The following is a 22,727-nucleotide window of genomic DNA, read 5'->3' as shown; positions in this document are numbered from 1 at the left end:
ACTTCATAAGAAGCAAGAGAAAACAAAGTGATCAAAAGAGAAATCAGAGGGAAGTAACATTCTAAAAACTAGACATGGGAAATGCTGCTAATAGCATAGGCATTACGTAAATAAAAAGCACTGCTTCCCTCCATAAATCATGACTACAACATAAGTGGGAAATAGGTACACCATTAAGACCAACTGTAATGTAGTTACAAGGACAGCGAAGATTTACCTTATTATTTTCTACATTATCTCCCTCTTTCAATTTAATAGGATCAATTTCACAGGATTTTGAGGATTCACATATCTGGAAAATAAATTAATTTTTCATTTAATGCCCTTTTTAAAATAATCTGGCAAAATAAAAAGAATTACTATTTTTCTGATCATACTAGTTAATTATAAAAATTAAAACTATAACAAAGTTTGGAGTTCCCATCCTGGCTCAGTGGAAAGGAATCTGACTAGCATCCATGAGGATGCAGATTCGATCCCTGGCCTCGCTATGTGGGTTAAGGATCCGGCGTTGCCGTGAGCTGTGACTTAGGTCACAGACGCGGCTCGGATCTGGCATTGCAGTGGCTGTGGCACAGGCTGGCAGCTACAGCTCCAATAGGACCCCCTAGCCTGGGAACCTTCATATGCTGCAGGTGCGGCCCTAAAAAAGAGACAAAACAAACAAACAAAAAACTGTAACAAAGTTTAAAACCCCCCTATCCAGTAGTAACGTATATAATACACCAAAAGAACTATATTAGAAAGTATTTTTCATATATATGCAACTCTAGCTAAAGTAAATCCTACAACGTGCCTTTTAAATAAAAATCCACTGATGGAGATGTAAATCATTTATTTTGCTTCTAAAGTACTAAGCCTCATTCTTTCCATAACATGTGAATGGATATACTATTCCTATTAGTAGATCACTAATGAAAGAGATGTTATAATAAGGCCAAATCCTAATTATTGGAGGTATATTCTGTACCTCATCTAGAATAGGTTTTAATGTTACTTTCAGGTAGTGCCCTCCCACTATTTTCATCATCTCATCCAGACATCGGGTAGCCAAGGAATTTCCTCTAAAAATTGTGTTTGCATCTCTGAAATACAAATAGAAATAAGGTGAAAACAAGAGTAATTAAACAAAGGCTGTAAAATCAATAACAAGAGATATCTGACTTTGGTCACATACAAAATTTTAGTAATTTTTACCAACCATTTAAAAGCTTGCTGCAGAGTTTCTATCGTGGCTCAGCGCTAAATGAACCTGACTAGCATCCATGAGGATGGGATTTGATCCCAGGCCTCACTCAATGGGTTAAGGATTCAGCGTTGCTATGAGCTGTGGTGTAGGTCACAGACATGGCTCAGATCCCACACTGTTGTGGCTGTGGCATAGGCCAGCAGCTGTAGCTCCGATTCAACCCTTAGCCTGGGCACTTCCATATGTCATGGGTATGGCCCTAAAAAGACAAAATAAATAAATAAAAATTAAAAAATAAAAGCTCGCTATGACGGGAATTTTCAAACTTACCAAAACCACTTAACCAAAAATATTAAAAAAAATAAGTTAACAACCAAAAAAAGCAAACTATATTTGAACTACAAAAGTAATGTGTTTAAAACAATACTGTTAGACTATGACAGGAACAGGAAGCCATCTGATTGCTTTTTATGTTACACGTGTGCATATAAGTGTGCTAAAGAATGGATGAGGGGAAAAAAACTTCTGTCCTGGTGTTTTATTTGTGATAGCTGAATCATTACAATAAGAAGCAAAGATTAGGAATTCCTGCTGTGGCGCCACAGGATCAGCTGCATCTCTGGAGCACTAGGATGCAGGTTCAATCCCTGGCCCAGCACAGTGGGTTAAGGATCCTGAGTTGCCGCAGCTGTGGTTGTAGGTCACAACTGTTGTGGATCAGACCCCTGGCCAAGGAACTCCACATGCCTCGGGGAGGCCAAAAAAAAAAAAGAAAAGAAAAAGAAAAGAAACAAAGATTAGTAATAAAAATTTTTGACAGTGAATTAAAAAACCCTTCATTAATCATTAACTTTACTGTTGGTGGATACTGTTCAATAATTTAAAGAACTGCCTCTTATTACTTGCTAAGCAGTTCTCTTCAGACCTCCATACAATAAGGCTGGTCAATACTAAAGAACTGAGATCATAAAAACAACTTGGCAAATTAAGGTCCAATTTTAATAGCACATAACCGACATTTAGTAAAATATAACTCTTACTGTATATCCTTCAAGTCTAATTCAGCCACTGCAGTGGCAAAAGGAACAAGTTTATCATGGTGGAGCAGCAGTCGTACAAGGGGCAAAACAGCATCATTTTTATCTCGACATATTTCACCCAAAATGTAAGCAGCTGAGGCAGATATAGGCTAAAATACAGAGAGGTAGAAAAACAAGTACAAAATCAAGGAAGCATGATTAAATGATCAATCATTAGCCTTTAAAACTAATTCAAATATGCCCACTAACTGTAACTGTTGTATAGAATAATATTTAATCTTATAAATTTTTATCAGAAATGAAATTTCGACCATATATTGGTATATAGTACTCTGGTTCAGATAAAAAAAAATACATATATATATATATACACACACACATGCACACACAGTGTATGTATGTGTATGTGTGTATATATTTATATATGTATTTATATATATACATACACATACTGTTTCAATAAAACTTGATACTCTGAAATCTTTTTTTCATAATTTACAGAATTACTTTAGCCTTTTCATATTAGATCACACACAAGTTTTTTGAAGTACCTGAACATCTGGTGATTTTAGCAGCAGAGTTTTCAAAGGACCATAGTACTCTGAAGGAAGCACATAGTCTTCTGTATAACATATATTTAATCGAAGGGATCCCAGGTCATCCGTTTTAGATGACTTGTTTCCATTGTCTCTTGGTTGCAGCAAGTACCTAAAGTAAAAATACAATAAATTCTATGCAACGGTAATGGGCACTTAAGCCATTGAAGTAAATTAACAGCTAAGCTATTTAAAAAAAAAAAAAAAAAAAGTAAATCAGAGTTCCCATTGTGGCTCAGCAGTAACGAACCTGACTAGTATCCAGGAGGACTTGGGTTTGATCCCTGGCCTCACCCGGTGGGTTAAGGACCCCCTGTTGCTGTGAGCTGTGGTGTAGGCCAGCAGCTACAGCTCACATTTGACCCCTAGCTTGGGAACCTCCATATGCTGCAAGTGCAGCCCTAAAAAAAAAAAAAAGTAAATGAAAAAAGTCACCTTAATATTTATTTAAGTTAGGATACTTCATTAGCAGAGTATTACTCTTCGGAGGCTTAAAAAAAAGACCAAAAAAAAGTAAATTAAAAAAGTCAATTTAATAGTTATTTATGTTAAGTTAGGATACTTCATTAGCAGAGTATTACCCTTCAGAGGCTTAAAATTGGTAGTATATTGAACTAGAAAGCTAAAAATAGATTTTTATCCAGGGAATAAAAAGTACAGATAATATAAAAAGCAAGATCTCAAAAGTGTTAAGAGTTTGATTAGCTTAAAGGTTAGGAAAAAAATAATAAAAAGTAAAACATTTAAAACCCAACATGTAAAAAAATAACTTTCTACCAACTAAATTTCAGAAAGACACATTTAGTTGAAATAGATAAGACATGTTACAAGAAGGCGTGATTTCGTTTTTTTTTTTTTTTTTTTTTTTTTTTGTCTTTTGTCTTTTTGTTGTTGTTGTTGTTGTTGCTATTTCTTGGGCCGCTCCCGCGGCATATGGAGGTTCCCAGGCTAGGGGTTGAATCGGAGCTGTAGCCACCGGCCTACGCCAGAGCCACAGCAACGCGGGATCCGAGCCGCGTCTGCAACCTACACCACAGCTCACGGCAACGCCGGATCGTCAACCCACTGAGCAAGGGCAGGGACCGAACCCGCAACCTCATGGTTCCTAGTCGGATTCGTTAACCACTGCGCCACGACGGGAACTCCGTGATTTCGTTTTAAAGTAAATCTTGTATTGTGAAAATTTGAACTTATTTTTTAAAAGTTAATGATTAAAGGTTTATAATGAGATTTTTTAATATTAAAGGATTAAATGTGCAACTATACTGAAAATGCTTATTTGCAAAAAATCAGATTTACATGACTCTTTTTCAGGAAAGTAAAAGGCAACAAATATATATGTAAAAATAAAGGCTGCTTGAAGCATCGAACGAAAGAGAAATGTTTAGAAATCAAGAGAAGTTTATAGGACCAAAACCAGAAAACTAACAGTTATTTTAAAAGACTTTTTATCATGGAAACTTAAAAATACATACAAAAGTAAAGAGTAACATACTGAATTTCTGTGTACCCATCACCTCAGCTTTAATAATTACCAACTTAAGGCTATTCTTGGAGTTCCCGTGGTGGCTTAGCAGAAACAAATCTGACTAGACATGAGGACACAGGTTTGATCCCTGGCCTCACTCAGTGGTTAAGGATCTGGCATTGCCCTGAGCTATGGTGTAGGTCACAGCTGCAGCTTGAATCTGGTGTTGCTGTGGCATAGGCCAGGGGCTACATCTCTGATTCAACCCCTAGCCTGGGAACCTCCGTAGCCCTAAAAAAGACCAAAAAAAAAAAGGCTATTCTTGCTTCAGCTACATCTCTACTCATTCCACCTATCCCACTTCTGCATTATTTTAAAGCAATTTCCAAGTGTTCTAAAATTTCATCTATAAGTATTTCAGTACCTATAACTATATATATATTTAAACTCAAAAAAAATCATTATCCAGTCAGTATTTAATTTCTCCCAAACTTATAAACAGTTTTCTACAGTCTATTCAAATCTAAGGTTCACAGGTTGTAATTGGTCGGTAGCTTAAGTTTCTTGAATCTGTAGATTCCCTCTACCCACTAAGAAATCATGTAATTTAGCTATAGAATTGTCCATATCTGGGACTGTGTTAACTCTATTTCTATCTCCATGATGTCATTTAACATCTTCTTTTACCACCTCTGAATTTCCTGTATACCGGAGTTACACCTGGGGGCTTAGTTGGATTTAGATTTCATATTCTGGCAAGAACATTTCATTGACAGTGCTGTGTGGTTCCATCAAGAGGCATTAGTGTCTGTTTCTCTTTTTGTGATATTAGCAATCACTGATAATCATTGCTTAGAGTCATTAATCTGCACAGGTGGCAAAGTGATAACTACAATTCTATCACTCCTTCATTCGTTAGAATGTTTTTTATAAAGGAGTCAGTAGTTTTGATATTTACTATTGATATTTTCATTTACCTCCTCCCCTAACAGAATAACTTGTTTAAAAAATAGGAGTTCCCATTGTGGCGCGGCAGAAACGAATCCAACTAGGAACCATGAGGTTGTGGGTTTGATCTCTGGTCTCGATCAGCGGGTCAAGGATCTGGCATTGCCGTGAGCTGTGGTGTAGGTCGCAGACACAGCTCGGATCTGGTGTTGCTGTGGCTCTGGCATGCACCGGCAGCTACAGCTCTGATTAGACCCCAGCCTGGAAACTCCATATACTGCAGGTGCAGCCCTGAAAAGACAAAAAGACAAAAAAAAATTAAAAATAGAAGGCAGGAGGATTTAACAGAATACTAGCTTTGAGAAAGATATGATGAAGACATAAAAGAGAACTAGAGAATTAACTAAGAAAAATTTAAAAGATGAAGGAATGGGAGTTCCCGTTGTGGCGCAGCAGAAAAGAATCCGACTAGTAACCAGGAGGTTGTGGCTTCGATCCCTGACCTCACTCAGTGGGTTAAGGATCTGGTGTGGCCGTGAACTGTAGTGCAGGTCACAGACGTAGCTAGGATCCTGCGTTGCTGTGGTTGTGGCATAGGCTGGCAGCTGTAGCTCTGATTCAACTCCTAGCCTGGGAACCTTCATATGCCATGGTGCAACCCTAAAAAGCAAAAATAAAAAAAAATTAAAAAAAAGGAAGATGAAGGAATGGCAATACAAGGAGAAGAAATTATGCAGAAATTACATCACTACCCACAAAACAGGAATTTTGTCTCAGAAGACCAAACTTCAGAACTTCTACTCTCTGATCTGAGAAATAATGACTTAAAAGAATTTGCCTATGGAAATAACTGGAAAAAAAGCCTGTTGGCAAAGACAACTCTGAAATCCCTCTAAGAGAAGTCTAGTTGGCTGATTGCCAAGCACCCTGACATGGGCATTATGCTGGTCAATTTCCCATAATGCAGTGTACATTCTGTAGCCTTGGAAATTCAGATATCTAATTTTACAAGCATATCTAAAGGCGAACCTGAACTGCAGTGACTGAGCATGGAGTCTAATACATTTAAAGTAGAAGGCCAATGAAAATTATGAAAAGAAATACAGGTGACCCTTGAACAACATAGGCTTGAACTGCACAATTCCTGAACCAATGCCTTACAGATACTGAAGGAAGATGTGCAACAATCAAGTGACAGATACCTTCACTTTTTTATGATTAGTATATTTTATTATGGAAATGCTCACTCACAGAGGAGAAGAATGATAATATTAGTAATGAATATCCTCACCAGCACCCCTAAGCACATATCAATTAGCTTCAGCATTTCCCATTCCCCATAGTGTTTCGTCTGTATCTCTCACTTTGACTAATACGTTTTATATCTGTTAATACAATTTTTTGTTTGATCAATTCATTTTGTACCTGTTGGTAAGCTATTTGGAAAAGCCAAATTACCTATCAGAAGGTGCTGTGGGGGTGTATAGAGAAACAACATAAGAGATTTAAGGAGACTTAAGAATCTCTCAGCTAAGACATTGGTTTTGCCAAGGAAATAATTATGCTTTTAGAACGGAATCCCCTTGCCCCTTGACTGTGCTTGAATGGGCAGTACCCACCCATGTTTGCCTCTTTGGGATTCTTTTTTATTGTTTTAGATTAATCTGCCCCTTCTATTTCAACCAGTGTTTTCTATATATGGCAGAATAAAACGACTTATATTATAGTTAGAACCTGGTTCTGCCTCCCAGGGCTGCACCTGTCCAGCTCAGACAGTGTCCTCATACTCTAGTCACGGTTATGGACTCTGTTTTCTTTGTTCTATAAAAACTACACTCAGAGGACATCTCTAATTCCCTTATCTCCAAATTACTAGGGGAAGGAGTACGCCTTATCCCTCTGTACACTCATAAAACTACAAAATACCTGCAAAATAGGTCTACAGTCCTAATATGGTGCAGTCTCAGCAGAAGGATTAGGGCAGTGCTATGCCAGCTATTAGTTTTTATGCATACACTGTCTTAAGATGCTCAGAAACTCCAGAAGGGCTCGTTCTTGCTACTCTTTTTAAAGTTGTCTGCTTGGGTTTCTCTGCAAAGTTAAAAAAATCCCTATGGACAAAATATCTCATCCATGTCTACCTGAACAAAATACAAAATCTCAAAACTGTTCTACCCATTCCTTACAAAAGATCATTTTTTAAAAAATGAGGAAGGACCTCTTGCTTGATTTTCTTTTTAATAATATTTTATAAGCAAGGGACACTCAAATCTTCACTGACAGGATATTTTTGAGTTTTAAGCATATTCAAAAGTACTTTTGCCAGGAGTTCCCATTGTGGTGTGGAAACGAATCTGACTAGGAACCATGAGGTTGCGGGTTCAATCCCTGGCCTCGCTCAGTGGGTTAAGGATCTAGCATTGCCATAAGCTGTGGTGTAGGTTGCAGATGCCGCTCGGATCCCACGTTGCTGTGGCTGTGGTGTAGGCTGGCAGCTACAGGTCTGATTGGACCCCTAGCCTGGGAACCTCCATATGCCTCGCGTGCGGCCCTTAAAAAAGGGGGGGGGCAGGTATTTATGCCAAGTACAAATTTCTTATAGTACTTGGGTTAAGAGCACAAACTTTGGAGTCAAAGCGTTTGGTCCAAATCCCAGCTCTGTGACCCTGGACAAATTTCTCAATCTCTCTGTGCTTGTTTCCTCATCTGTTAAATAAGAGGTAATAATGTCTAACAGATTTAATCCTTACAACTCTAAGAAGGCTATAAAAGTAAAGCACTTAGAATATCGACTTATACACTGTTATTTATAAAACATTTATATTCATAACACTGCTAACACTGAAATATATTAACTATAGATAAATGTATATATTTGTAAAATTATATAAATGTGATTTACTTAAAAACATTTCAAAAGGTTCAACTTAAACCATCTGAAGGAATCCTTAGGAATTGAGCAATCTTGTATGAATCAGAGCTAAAGAGAAAAACCTCAAGATTTGTTAAATAAAGGCTATCTGGTGTATCTCAGGTCTAGGGATGCAAAAAATCTCAAATATATTTTCTCCAGTTTTTAAATGAAGTGTTTCAATTTGAAAGAATGAGAAATAGGAAATAAAGTGGCATCCAGTTGCTCACACATTTTTTTCATTCACACAGAGGTATAAAAGCAAGTCTAGTGCTCTCAAGAATCAGCTTTTTTGACAGCCCCTTAAAATGAAAAAACAAAAAACTAGTGTTTGAAAAATTTTAGCAAGGTTTATATCATTAAAATTGAGGTAGGCAGGCAAAAACCACAATTATTTGTGCATAAGGCTGCACGAGCTAGAAAATAACTGTTCAGAGGCAGTTCTAATAATATTTGAATATTATCTCTGGTTCCAGAAAGATAACCATTATCAGTGTATTTTTTTCTAAAGATAAAAGAATAAAGATAGGTGCCAATGGAGTTCCCATCGTGGTGAAGCGGAAATGAATCCAACTAAGAACCAAGAGGTTTCGGGTTCAATCCCTGGCCTCACTCAGTGGGTTAAGGATCTGGCATTGCTGCGAGCTGTGCTGTAAGTCACAGATGCAGCTCGAATCTGGCATTGCTGTGGCTGTGGCGTAGGCTGGCAGCGGTAGCTCTGATTAGACCCCTACCCTGGGAATCTCCATATGCCGCAAGTCCAGCCCTAAAAAGCAAAAACAAAACAAAACAAACAAACAAAAACAAAAAACCACACACACAAAAAAAAGATAGGTGCCAAAATTTGCAAAATAGAAAACCAACTCATCTCAAGTAAATATCAATCTACTTTTAAATTTGTATGAGGTGCTTATGTTGAAAAAACTACAACCATCTGTTTTATTTACTATATGAATCTTCCTTTCAAAATTCAAAATTATAGCATGATGTTTTGTCTATTTTCTTAATGTCCATTTTGGATCATTTAGGGTGACATTATTGTACCAATTTCTACAATCATACAAAGGTTTCACTCACATTAAGTTCTCTGACATTGAGGTAAATGGTGACATGAGATTGAACTAGATCATCAATGAAGTTCTTCTGATTTATAACATTCCAATGGAACATGGATGCAAAAAAAAAAAGATGCAGAAATTCTAAATATATTGATGCAGAATAATGGTGATGTCAGAAGCAACAACTATGATGAGAGCATGAGTTATACCTATGGTCAAAGCACTTGTGGCTTACTGTATGTGAATCCATTTCATCCTCACAATTTTGTATTATCCCATCTGATAGCCAAAGAAGGCAAAGGCACTCAGATGGAGTAACCTGTCCAAGGTCAGCCAGGTCGTTAATACCGAGATGGGATTTGAAGCAAGGCAGTTTAGTTCTAGAGTCTATACTCTTAACCACTATAAAAAGTCAACAAATATTTATTGAAGTTCTACTGAACTGCTAAGTGAAAAAAAAGGTAAGGTACACCATACAACATGCGTTCATTTGTGTAAAAAAGAAATATATATATTTGCTGGTATTTACATAAAATGTTTCCAGAAACTCAAAGCAGTGGCTGCCCCAGAAGAGGGAAACTGGTTAGTTGGGTGACAGGGGCAGAAAACAGATTTTTAACCTTTTGAACTGTGAACCACATGAGTATATTACCCTTTCAAAAAAATCAAATCAAATTCTATTATCTACATATGTTAAAGTTAAAACTAGCCTGTATCAACACTAACAAGCTAATTCTACATTTGACAGAGGTTTCAGAATAAAGAATATACATCATTACTAAGGAACTTACTAGCCAAGAAAGGAAAGGAAAAGTAACTGAATCGTGTTATAATTTGAGAATAAAATTAAATTGGAACCATTAAAAATCAGTTTTTCAGAAAGGACTAATTGACAAATACTAAGTGGAAATTACATGAAAAGGTAAAGCAAACTGTCAAAAAACAGAATTACATTACTGATAATTATTTCCCTTTCCTAATATGAAGATTAGAAAGAATATACCTGAAATCTTGAAGGTAAATAAAGCTTGAGGGTTTTTTCGGTTTTTTAATCTTTTTTACTTTTCTAGGACCGCTCCTCGGCCATGGAGGTTCCCAGGCTAGGGGTCTAATTGGAGCTGTAGACGCGGGCCCACGCCAGAGCCACAGCAACTCGGGATCTGAGCCGAGTCTGTGACTTACACCACAGCCCATGGCAACTCAGGATCCTCAACCCACGGAGCAAGGCCTGGGATTGAACCTGCAACCTACTGGTTCCTAGTCAGATTCATTAACCACTGTGCCACAACAAGAACTCCCAAGCTTGAGTTTTCATGTAGTTACCACAAACCACACAAGGGGGAGCTGCAGCTCTGCAACTGACAAAGGAGGCTAAGAATTTTAACTCAACATAAAAGGAATGGGCATCCACAGTTTTCTATCTCCTTACATGTATAAATGAATTAGCAGATGTTTCTATCTCATGCTCTATACATTTTAGCACTTATAATTTACACAGGCTACTTTTAAAATATTATCGGCAAAAAAAAAAAAAAATCTATAGGGAATAAAATAAATTTGTGAGTTTTCTTACATCCTATACTGTCAAGGTAGTTTAACAAAGTTTTGCCAAATTCGGAGGGTCTGTCTGTAGATGTCTTACTTAAAATTCAGACTATGTGGAGCATTTCAAGATCACTTTGAGAGGCCTTGGGAGGCACCACAGCTCACATTTTATTTTGTACCAAGTCGCATATAACTTTAAAGACTTCATGAACTGAGTTCAGAAGTTTTCATTTTAACATGGATGCTACTTTATGGAAGGTGTAAGATGATTTAGGGGTTGGGGTGGTGACAAGCCTCAAATGTTCAAGAATATTTCATAGGGACCATGTTTCCTTTTTTTCCATCTACGGATACATTTTGGAAAATACAGCCTGTAAAATACCATTATAAAGACCAATAAATCTGAGATTTGCATTAGTAAGAAGTAAAAATAAAAATTTTTGAGAGTCTATCAGTCTACCAGGAAGAACTGCTTGAGGACAACAGAGTCCAAAGTGAAGACGGTCTCACAGCCATTCAGGAAATGCAAGCTCCTAAAGAAAAATACGATTGTTGCTCACAGTAAGAAGCATCTAAACACTCGGCTTCAACTCCTCTTCCAGGCAACCAAAACTAAGTTCTAAAAAGTGGGCCTTAAAAAGCAAATGAGAAAGGCATGTTTTTGATACTCAGCTGAAACCCAAGTCTAGCATGAGGACTGCTGGGCAACCTACTGGAAGGGACAGGATAGACTTGCTTTGAAGTGCCTAAGACAGAAAAAAACAATAGTTTCACACTGATTCTACTAAAGGAACTGGCATCAGCTTAATGTCTGGACATTAAGATGACTTTAGCGTCACCATCAGAAGTCATGAAGAAGTAAAATAATATTGCAGCCAATATTGAGGCACCAGAGCTCCTGAAAAGTATATTAACTGAATCAGGTAAGGCAACAACATCTAGATCCTAGACATTTAGAAAACAACATTGAAGCCATCCACAGTGCATTTCAGTTGGGTTTGGGGAAGGAAAATCACTGGTTAGATCAAATAAATAGCTGAATCCCTACAATAAACCCTTTGCCTTTCAAAATCCACAGCTCACCTGCCCATTAATAAAGTTTCTGAAGTGCAGATGTTGATCTGTGATCAAGCATCCTCTCACACAGTCAGCTCTTATGTAATGTTTGAAATGTTTTCCATATTTTCTTTAGAGTTAAGATTAAGTTTTTTTTCTTTCTTTCTTGTCTTTTTTTTTTTTTTGTCTTTTTGCCTTTTCTGGGGCTGCTCCTGCGGCATGTGGAGATTCCCAGGCTAGGGGTCTAATCAGAGCCACAGCAACCTGGGATCTGAGCTGCGTCTGCAACCTACACCACAGCTCACGGCAATGCTGGATCCTTAAACCACCGAGCAAGACCAGGGATCGAACCTGCAACCTCATGGTTCCTAGTCAGATTCGTTAACCACTGCACCATGACGGGAACTCCAAGATTAAGTTTTCAGTGGAAAAAATATTCCTAGATAATTCAGTTCTTTTATCTCAGTACCAGAGAACAGGTCATAAAACTAATATAATTGTACTTATATTTCTGCAACAATAAATTAATGATCAAATCAATTAATGTTAATGACTTCGGGCTTATTCCATGAAAAATTTTAAATATGCTTATAGTAATAAGCATTTATGTGCATATACAGTGCATTAAAGAGGATGACCTGCCATGTAGTTCACTACAATGCTTGTCTTCTTACCAGGCTTGATGAGAGGAATCATTTCTTAACACGTTCACAGGGACCTTAATCTCACCTAGGAAAACATCTTGGACCAGGTTTCCATTGTTCCACAAGTCGATCCTGAAAATTTAAAACTAGTTTTACTTTTTGAAAACAATGTGTAGGAGAACACACACAGACAAATGGCTTCAAATTACTATGATTCTTATTATATCACTAATTTTAGGGTTCTGGGTACTTTGACATAAGTGTCTTTGCCACAGACATCTTTGCCTCAAGCATTTTTGCCACAAACATTTTCACCACATAACTAATTAGTCATAAGGCAATTTTTGTCATAAATGATAAAAAGTAAAAGACATTAAAAAAGACACAAGTACCTAAAACATGAAAAATGAATAATAACTAAAAGACTTCACTGCAAAATACAAAATGTTTGAATACATTCAAAATGTATGTAGATTCACGGCAATACGGTACAAATAAATGATTTTATTTTCTGGGCTATACCTAAGCACTTGTCCTCCAAGTCTTTCATTCACAGTATTTAACACATTGTTTTTGCTTGTTGATTTGTCTCCTTATTTGGCATTGTACTTTTTTGCTATAATTTCTTCCTTCCTTAGGAGAGGTATAAGTTTCTAAACACTAGGATGCATATTTGTTTCTGAGCTTCGTATTGCTTCTTAGCATACTGTCACATGTCTATTGATAGATGTTTCAAAATTCTGTGGAAAACATGGGTTCAACTCTGTGCCTTTGTGGCCCTCAGACTATTTCTCCTCCAACATGGTGTATTTCAAAATAAGAAACTCTCAGGGAAAATCATCGTCATCTATCAGCTCGATAAAGCTATCGATAACGTCACCAACTGGAACAAATGCCAACACATTTCAACCAGTTGAAACCAAACTGTCAGACAGTTATTTTATCTTTCACAGCAAATTTGACTTATAGCCAATTAGTTCTGCAGCTAAAATGTTTGTGGCAGAAATATCTATAGCAAAGATGCTCATGGCAAAGACACTAAATGGCCTAAGTACCAGACACATAATCTTACATGCTTAAAAATAAGAGAGTTAGCACTGTCATATACCTATCTAAAATAAGAAAGCAGAATACTGCAGTAGATTTTACTTAAAAGCACAGAAAGTACATAATTATCTTAATCTAAAAGAAAGCACTTAAGTTTCTTAGTTTCAAAGTCTAGGCTTTATTTCAACCTATAGCAATAAGGATTATACAGTTACTTTTTTGAATTTGAGAAAAGAAACCAACACAAGACTACAGTTTCTTTCTCAATTAAAACCAGTTAATATGTAAAAACTGGTGATTTAGACAAATACATTACCTGATCATTCCAAACATGTGATTAATACATCCTTTAGATGAACACACTGTTAACACCACACCTATACATGCATTTACAAAACTTTCCCCCTCCCAAAAAGCATAGATATTTAAGACCTAGGAAATAACGCAAACTTCAAACACATGCACCTGTTGAATTATCTTACAAGACTTCTTACCTCACTGAAATTTCTGTTAGACAGCAGATATGTTAAGAAGAATAAAAAAATTATTTCTAAATTGGCTAATATATACTTTTCTATATATACTTTGCATCCATTATGCTATGATTTCGAAATTTAAGAGCAATTAAATTTGGGGAAAACTGAAAATATAATAGGTGGAAGTTAGATCATTTGTGGTTTTTTATGTTTTGTTTTTTTTCTCTTTGGGGCCACACCTGAGGCATATGGAAGTTCCCAGGCGTGGAATAGGAGCTGTAGCTGCCAGAGTATGCCACAGCCACAGCAATGGCAGATCTGAGCCGCATCTGCAACCTATGCCATGGCTTGCAGCAATGCCGGACCCTTAACCCATGGAGCTAATCCAATCAAACCTTCATCTTCATGGATACTAGTCAGGTTTTTAACCTGCTGAGCCACAATGGGAACTCCTGGTCATTTTGTTTTTAAAATAAATACACCTTGACTATTTCTGCAAAGAAATCAGAATTTGAAGATAATCTGGATTTAAAATTAGATGCATGTTCCTCTAAGTTTGTTTTTTTCCCTTGTAAGTTTCATTGATCAACTTGCTAAAAAGAATTCTGTTATGCTTGATTCACCTTTTTCAGTTAAATTTAGGATTTTCTTTTGGCACAGAAAAATTTAATTCTGTAAAACCCCAAAACACATACCTAATCTCCAGCTTTTCAATGTCCTCCTCTTCTACCTGGAACTGGGACTTTCTGGTATAACTACTGGATCTTGTTACCTATAAACAAAATATTTTAATATAAGAATTTTAAAATACCTTTTCACTACCTGAACTTTACAAAACTACCAGTCCTAAAAGGTTCAACAGCGTTTATTAAAAACAAAGGAAAATGCCTAAGTAATATTTTACTCAAAAGCTAAATACAAGAATAGCTATGGAAGTAGCAGAGAGGTAAGGTGGTGTAAAACTATCAAAATCAATCTTGCCTCCATACCCTTCCTTATCAGTTTGATACACAGCAACACTGGGTTCTCTGGCTTGCATGTAATCTGTCGGTGACTCAGAGTAAAAGCATTCTATTTCAGTGAAGACTTTCCCACATTTCTTAAGATGCCAATGCCACCCTCACACTTCCTTCTCACATTTTTACCGAAAGTATCAAGGCCACCGCAGGAACTTCCTCAACTACTGTCCACCTGAGCACGTCTGTTCTCACCTAGCCCTGTCGTTACTTGATGAGTTTTCTCATCCTCTTCTGAACAAGAGCATGAGATGATCCTCCTCTTTTCTAAGACTGCTCCACCCACACACAGGATGCAGTAAGCATACAGTAAGCATTCAATCTATTTTAATTACAGCTTTCTTTACCAGACTGTTCACCTCACTCGAGTCTGAGAAAAATTCTCCCCTTAAATTACGGTCTTCCTATCTCTTTCCTTTCACAGACAAATATCTCAAAACTGTTATCCATCCTTACAGCCTCCACTTCCTCACCACCCACTCACTACAGAAACTCCTTACAATCTGGCTTCCTCACACATCACCCTCCTAAAACCCTCTCTTAATCACCAAGTCTGATGATGAATTCTTAGTTCTCACCTTCCTTGACCCCTTTATCTGAATGAGTGACCATAGAGTCATACTCCCTTTTCCCCAAGATACCCTTTTCCTGCGTTTACAGAGGCACTATCCTGGCTACTTCCGCTCCCTTTGCTTCTTTCTCTGGTACCTCTTCTTCCTCGAAACTTAGAGATATGGGTGTTCTCCAGGTTTTATCTTTCATTTTGCTCTAAGAGCTGCACAGTGCTGTGCAGTTTACAAAGTGCTTTCACGTCCATTATCTCCTGTGTTCATCAGAACACTGCTCTGAAGCAGGCAGGGCTAGATTTATTACCCTCATCTTGAAAATGAGGAAGCTAAAGTACAGAAATTAAGAGACATACTCAAAGCTGAATACTTAATATGTGGCAAAACTGAGCTTCTTTACTTTTCTTCTTTATTATATACCTCTGCTCCCTGGCTTTTTCTTGACTCTCTGCAAGCAATTCTTGATTCTTTATCTATAACCATCACGCATCCTAGTTATGAACTTCCTATGGGAAGACTTTACATGTCAAACCTCAAGCTCATTATGCCCCAAACTGAACCACTTATGTTTTCCTTCTTAACTTTTCTATTTTTCCAGATTTGAAATCATGAGAACATTTGACTTCTTTTACCTTTTCTGCTATAACTGATTTGTTACCTTGCCATTTGCAGTTTCTTTCTCATTCGTTTCTTCCTATTTCCATATTATTCTCTTAGATCAGACCCCTGCCTCCCTCTTGCTTTTTCCTTTCTTTTTACCCCCCTTTTTACAGCCATACTTGTGGCATATGGACGTTCCCAGGCTAGGAGTCAAATTGGAGCTGCAGCTGCCGGCCTACACTACAGCCACAGCAACAATGGATCCCAGCTGAGTTTGCAACCTACCACAGCTCACGGCAACGTCAGATCCTTAACCCACCAAGTGAAGCCAGGGATCAAACCTGAGTCCTCATGGATACTAGTCAGGTTTGTTACCGCTGAACCAAGACAGGAACTCCGCTTTTTCCTTTTTTTAAAAAACACCTAAACTACAATATTCTCTTGATCTCTGTTCTCTCTCTCTCAGCCATCTAGCCCACAGACCATGGTTAATTCTTCCCAAAACACTGCATTACTCTTATTACCTCCCAGCTAAAAAACATTCAGTGGGTAACATGGCACGTCAGCTTGGCTTTCAAGGCCTTTCATTAGTTGGTCCTACTTTATCTTTTCAAGCTCAGTTCCATCACTCCTTTTTAGTCAAATCACTACTTGCTACTCTTTGGACATAACTGCTTTTCCGACTCTATGTCTCTGCTCAAAATGTTCCTTCTCTAATACTCTTTCCTTTGGCTCCACTCAGCAGGAGCAGAGCTCTCCAAAATCTACTACTGCGTTTTTCTGCTGCATGTATGTATGCATGTGCATGCACTGGGTCTCTTGCTCTAGCTAGAGATCAGAGGTTGAACTTTATAATCAACTCAACAAAGGGCCCTTTGAATGAATGTTTCAAGGCCTAACAGGTATGCATGCATATAGCAAACAGGTCAGGCCTTGACTTTCAGAGGACCATCTGCTTGCTGCTGCAAGTTGTCCCTTTTCTGTTTTCTCCAGGTTAGATGTAACAGCCATTTTAAAATATAGAACAACTGAACTAAGTAAGTCCTTAGCCAGGAAATGGAAAGGTCTCACATTGGTACATTTTCCTTTGCTTTTCTTTCTCCCTTGCTTCCACCCCCAACAATTCTTCCTACTTCAATTTTGGCATTCTCAGCGGTGTTCCTTTATTAAATTACAGTAATCAGAAGTTCTGTTGTGCCACAGAGGAAACAAATCCAAATAGGATTCATAAGGATGTAGGTTCGATCCCTGGCCTCACTGAGTGGGTCATGGATCCGGCTTTGCTGTGAGTTGTGGTACTGGTCGCATATGCAGCTTGGATCCCACATTGCCATGGCTGTGATGCAGGCTGGCAGCTGTAGCTCCAATTTGACCCCTAGCCTGGGAACTGCCACTGCCATATGCCACAGATAGGGCCCTAAAAAGCAAAAAAAAAAAAAAAAAAAGCGCAGTAATCAGGCATGGCTAGATGCACCCTCACTCTCTTCACTTTGAAATATAAAGAAAAACACACAAGGAAAAACACGAAACGTAACTTTTTCAAATCTTCCCTACATGTCAAATCTCAAATGCAACATATTCTATGGTTAGAACACAATCTAGAATACAGCACTTGATTATTTTTGTTTTTTTCCTGTAGTTTTCAAATAATATGAAAAAGGATTTCTTTAACAAATGTTCCACATAAAGAACTCAAAAACCCTATATCTGGAGCAACTTCAAGGCAGCTCAAGTTCTCTATGAAAACAAGCATGTGTCCATCAAGCAATTTATCTAAAAAGAACTTAATAGTAAGGCCTTAATCATACAGTACTTTATAGTCTCAAAGAACCGTCACATTTGAACCTCATTAAAACTCTATGAGTTAGGAAGGACTGCTACTGTTTTCTCTTACAAAATTTTCCTTTCACAGGATGAGAAATTTGAGTCTCCTATGTAGTGATTTGTTCAAACACAACTGGGACTAGAGCTCAGATCTACCAAGTGATAATGTACTTATTTCACTAGCGGTTTTCAAAGAGTATTGTGCAGAAGAGTCCTAGTGTCACTGCACATGCAGACAGGCTGGATCAGATGAGAGTGTATGTGAAAGGGTGTGATACTGATGATGAGTGAAGAGTGGATGTGGTCCTAGACCTCTCCATCCTGAAATCAATCAGAGCTCTGCCATTGTTTTATGCACTAGGCCTCCGCTGTCTTAAACCATGATTCTATTGCTTTCGGGAAAGAGATGCTTAGTTGCATTAGATGATAAAATTATGACCATGGCCCAAATTTGAAAAAATAAGTAAATCAGCATTCAATATTCAATATTTCATGTTAACATTTAAATAAAACAAAAAGTTACCTCAAAATAAAAGATTTCATTAAACTGCGGGTTGCTTGTTTTCTTCTTTACTTTTGTCTTCTTTTGGTCATTCCTGTTCCAATGTGGTAGAGTTTTACCTTGTAGAACTTAATAGTACACAATTATAAAACATGCTATTTCCAACCAGGGAGCTGACCTCTGTTTAACTGTTAAGACGACTCAGGGAAGACTGTAGCTTTCAATATTACTTGAGGAAAAAAATAACCTGAGTGCTCTAAACACTTAAACCAAAGAATACAAGTTTTGTATATCTGATGTATGCCAAGATTTTATTATTCTTGCCACAGCTATACTGCCAAGTTTACTTCAAGGGTTTTTAAATAACACATTCCATTACATAAGCAACTTAAAATAAATGGTAAAAGGAAGACAATGAAATTCAGAGTACCTTTATCTATGCTGAAAAATGCCCAAGGAACACGAAAAGCATTCTTAACTCAGTTTACTTCTTGGGATTCGGCTATAATGTGGCTTTTTAAAAACAACTTTTTATTTTGAAATAATTGCAGATTCAGAGGAGGATGCAAAGAAATGTACAGGGAAGTCCCATGTAGCCCTTCCTCAGCCTCCCCCAATGATAACATCCTATACCACACAGTACAATATCAAAACCAATGGTGACTTTTTAAAAACTAATTCATATGCCAGATAGTTTCTATCTGTACATTACTAAATAATTACACTAAAGAATTTGTCAGGTACAGCTTATATACAAGAACAAAAACCAAAAACAGCTCCACTGGATTAAACACTTTTAACATACAAAACTAAATCCATCTGACAGCATGTTATAGGACTGAGTATCTGCTTTTAAATTTAAAATCATCTATAATAATAATAGACACTATTGTTTGAGAACCTAGTAAGTATCAGGCATGGTGCTAGTACTTTACATAAACAGGGGAGACAAAAACATTTTTCAAAGTGACTTACTGGTGATTTTCTACAAAATAAGAATACATAGAGAGGTTGGGGTTGGGAAGAAGCAGTGTCTGTGTGTGTGTATTTCTGTAGAGGGAACATTATACTCATTGTTTCCTGATTCTAAACCTTCAAGTTGTAGACCAATTTCAGACTAGTCAGACTCTGAAAGAAACTATAATGAAATTATAAAATAGAAAATACTACAAAGTACTATAGATTTTCCATAAATTATCATAAATAATTTAAATCAAAAGATACAGAGTACTTCACCATGTTCTGGTACTTTAGCAGTTTATCTACAGCTTGGAAATCTCTCTGTAGAACACAGATGTCATGAGCAGAAAAGGTATTTTTAGTCCTGAGCTGCTTTCCAGATAAAAATATGGAAACTTCCTTGCTATTGTAAACTAGCATTTATTAAAACAGGATCTTACCTACAATAAAATCTAAGACATTTGAAAGTAGGAAGGCTGATGATGAATGAAGAAGGTCAAGTTTATGTTTTAAAGTAAACTTTAATTATTATAAAACTGAGGCTGCTCCCCACAGCCTAAAAGTATGGCAAATTTGAAATGGCACTCATTTTCTTTTATAAAAACAGGAGATGGTTGTTTGCAAGTATATAACAGAACTAACTGAAGAATTTTCTTTCAAAGCATTCATTACTTTTGCGTCTTAAATAGCTATTTGGCATGTGCTCTTAGAACCTTAGTTTTGTAATTCTTAAACTTAAAAATCTAATGATAAAAAACAGGTCAATAAAAATCTAATAATAATTCAATAAGCATTACCGAGAAGGGCCCACTAGAGAAACTGTTGCATAAGGGTCACAGCTTTGTCCGTTTATGAGAGGCAACCCATGGCATGCCTTGATGCTAAGAAACAATAAAGGAAAATCAACATATTATATTCAAGTCAAACAACATAAAACATTATCTTTAATTACTAATTAATACATTCAAAAGGTTAAAATTGTTTTCCACATGTCTACAGCTGTATGCCTTAACCATCTACCCCAAACATATGTGTGTGTGCACTTATTTACTTATGTTGTATTTCCAAAATAAGGTTAGACCATCACAATCAGTACTGATTTAGCACACAAGGTACATCCATCAAGGTACACTCTGTGGTTTGATAATACATTAAAACTGCTGTGGCTTCTAAAAACGAAAAGAAAGCGGTGTGAACCTTAAAGGAGAAACTACAAACCAAGTCAGATCTGTGGCATCATATCCTCTGCTAAAGCATGAATGAGAAACAAGGAAACAACTGTGGTTTCCACTTAAAATCTGATTCATAAATAGAGAGCAAGCCTCACATAGTTCTGCAGCCTTTTACTCTGACTCTCAGTAACAGTTCCTGCACTATTCTGTAGAAAATGTTTTAGACCATAAAAACCAAGGTCATCTCATCCACTCCATGGGTATTTACAGAGAACACAGACTCTGCCTTAATAACCTCAAATTTTCTCACTAAATTACTGAGTTCACAAATTTAGCTTAGCATCTAAGGGTGTACATTTCCTAATGCCTAAAAGAAACTGAAGAGTGTTAGTTAAAAGTATTCTTTGTTAAAAGATGTGGGCTATTGAGCAACATCCTAATTTCTTTCCACAACCCATAGATAATATATGTGGGTGAAGTGCAAATGGTGTGCTGCCGAGTAAAGAAAGAAATTATATGACTCATTTCTATTAAATTGGGTATCAAAAATCAAATTTTAAAAATTTCTGAAACTAACCAAAGAAAGCACAGGCTAAGATAACAATTCTGGTTATTAACATGAGGCTTAGATACAGTCACATTTTCCCACTGTATACAGTTTGAAATTTATTTTTCTCATGCTAAACCTCAGAAGGATACCTGATTTTTATACAGTATTTGCAGTTTACTATTTATTTCCACAGGATGCATCTAATTCTCACAACTGCCTCTGAGAAGAGTATCATCATGCCATTTAAAGATAAAAGTAAGGCTCAAAAGTTTTTGTGAGAAAGTAACAACATAAAGCTAAAGAGGTAATGCAACTGATAGGAAGTGGACCAAGACTCAACTTCTACTTTCTTAACCCCATTTCTGAAGTCCAAAGCACTCCTACATTCCCACTGTGCCTGAATATATTGTACTAGTTTCCTTATAATAACAAATTTCTCATGTAAACACTAATTATGAGAAATCTTAAAGAAATTCACTATAATTTTATGAAGTATAAAAATACTGAAAAAACACTGTTCAGTATACAAAAAGACTTCTCTAAGAATACTAATGACCCCCCCAAAAAAACCAAAAACAATGCCCCAAATCCAAAAATCCAAAAGTACTGAGACTACCAAATGATCAATTTAGTACACTAAATTATCTTGTACTTTATTTATATATGACATACAGAGCATTTTATATTGACACATTTTCTGGAAATTACAAAGGAAAATAAATTTAGTCCAAACTTGTTCATAGTACAGAATGATCTTATCTCTTCCTTGGATTTTTTTTTAAACTAAAAGACCTATTAACTTCTACTCTAATTCTTTAAGAGTACATAGCACAGGGAGTAACAGGAAACAGATTTACCTTCCTACCTCAAACAATTTTTTTTTTTTAAATGGATAAAATCAGCAGCACAGGACAGAGATCTCTTAGTGGGAAACAAACGAGGTGAGCCCGCCAACTGTCCTAGCCTATTGCTAGAAGGTCTCCTTGAGAGAAGAGAGCTGGCAGTGAAGAACTAGACTAGAGATCCCAGGGCAGATGACTGGAAGAAGAAAAGAAAGCTGAACACAGAGAAAGAAACCTCCAGAGAGCTACAAAAGTCCCCCAATGGAGTATATACATGTGAGGAAACGATCTGAGGCTGTGGAAAGAACCATTAGAAAAGAGCAGACAAACAATGCCTAAAGCTCATAAATGGCTAGCAAGATAACTCACGGGCCACAGCAGAAAAGCTGTTAATTCATGGGTACTGCCTCAGCAGTGGGAAAATATTAGCTCTAGACTAAAGGCTGCTCTTGTTCCATCTAACAAAGCTTAAAACAAACCACAAATGAATCAAATTGTTTCCAAGTAACTAAACTGAGTCTTCAAGTATATTAGTAGCAATACAAAAATATCCTGCAACTTCACAATTTCTTCACAACAGCGAACAACCAGGAACACAAAGAATCAAGAAAACATGACCTATGATGAAAAAGAAAAACAAATCAATAGTAACAGATCCAGAAAAGACAGCTGATAGGATTAGTATTTTCTATATCTTAAATAATGTAAATAATATGT

General features: G+C 36.8%; 1 protein-coding gene across 4 annotated transcripts in view; it reads right to left on the bottom strand.

Moving 5' to 3' along the window:
* RASA2 (RAS p21 protein activator 2) overlaps positions 1-22,727 on the bottom strand; it is a 122,622-nt gene that overhangs the window by 33,599 nt on the left and 66,296 nt on the right. For all 4 annotated transcript variants that reach the window (XM_021069545.1, XM_021069542.1, XM_021069544.1 and 1 more), the window contains exons 6-13: positions 20,244-20,327; positions 18,508-18,580; positions 14,674-14,750; positions 12,486-12,587; positions 2,781-2,937; positions 2,230-2,378; positions 971-1,085; positions 218-292 (exon numbers count right to left, since the gene is read on the bottom strand). In XM_021069545.1, coding sequence (XP_020925204.1) covers positions 218-292; positions 971-1,085; positions 2,230-2,378; positions 2,781-2,937; positions 12,486-12,587; positions 14,674-14,750; positions 18,508-18,580; positions 20,244-20,327 — 832 coding nt within the window. The remainder of the gene's footprint in view (positions 1-217; positions 293-970; positions 1,086-2,229; positions 2,379-2,780; positions 2,938-12,485; positions 12,588-14,673; positions 14,751-18,507; positions 18,581-20,243; positions 20,328-22,727) is intronic.

The sequence above is a fragment of the Sus scrofa genome, chromosome 13 (genome assembly GCF_000003025.6).
Source record: "Sus scrofa isolate TJ Tabasco breed Duroc chromosome 13, Sscrofa11.1, whole genome shotgun sequence".
NCBI lineage: Eukaryota > Metazoa > Chordata > Mammalia > Artiodactyla > Suidae > Sus > Sus scrofa.
The sequence above is the reverse complement of the archived record's forward strand: the minus strand, read 5'-3'. Positions and strand labels throughout refer to the sequence as shown.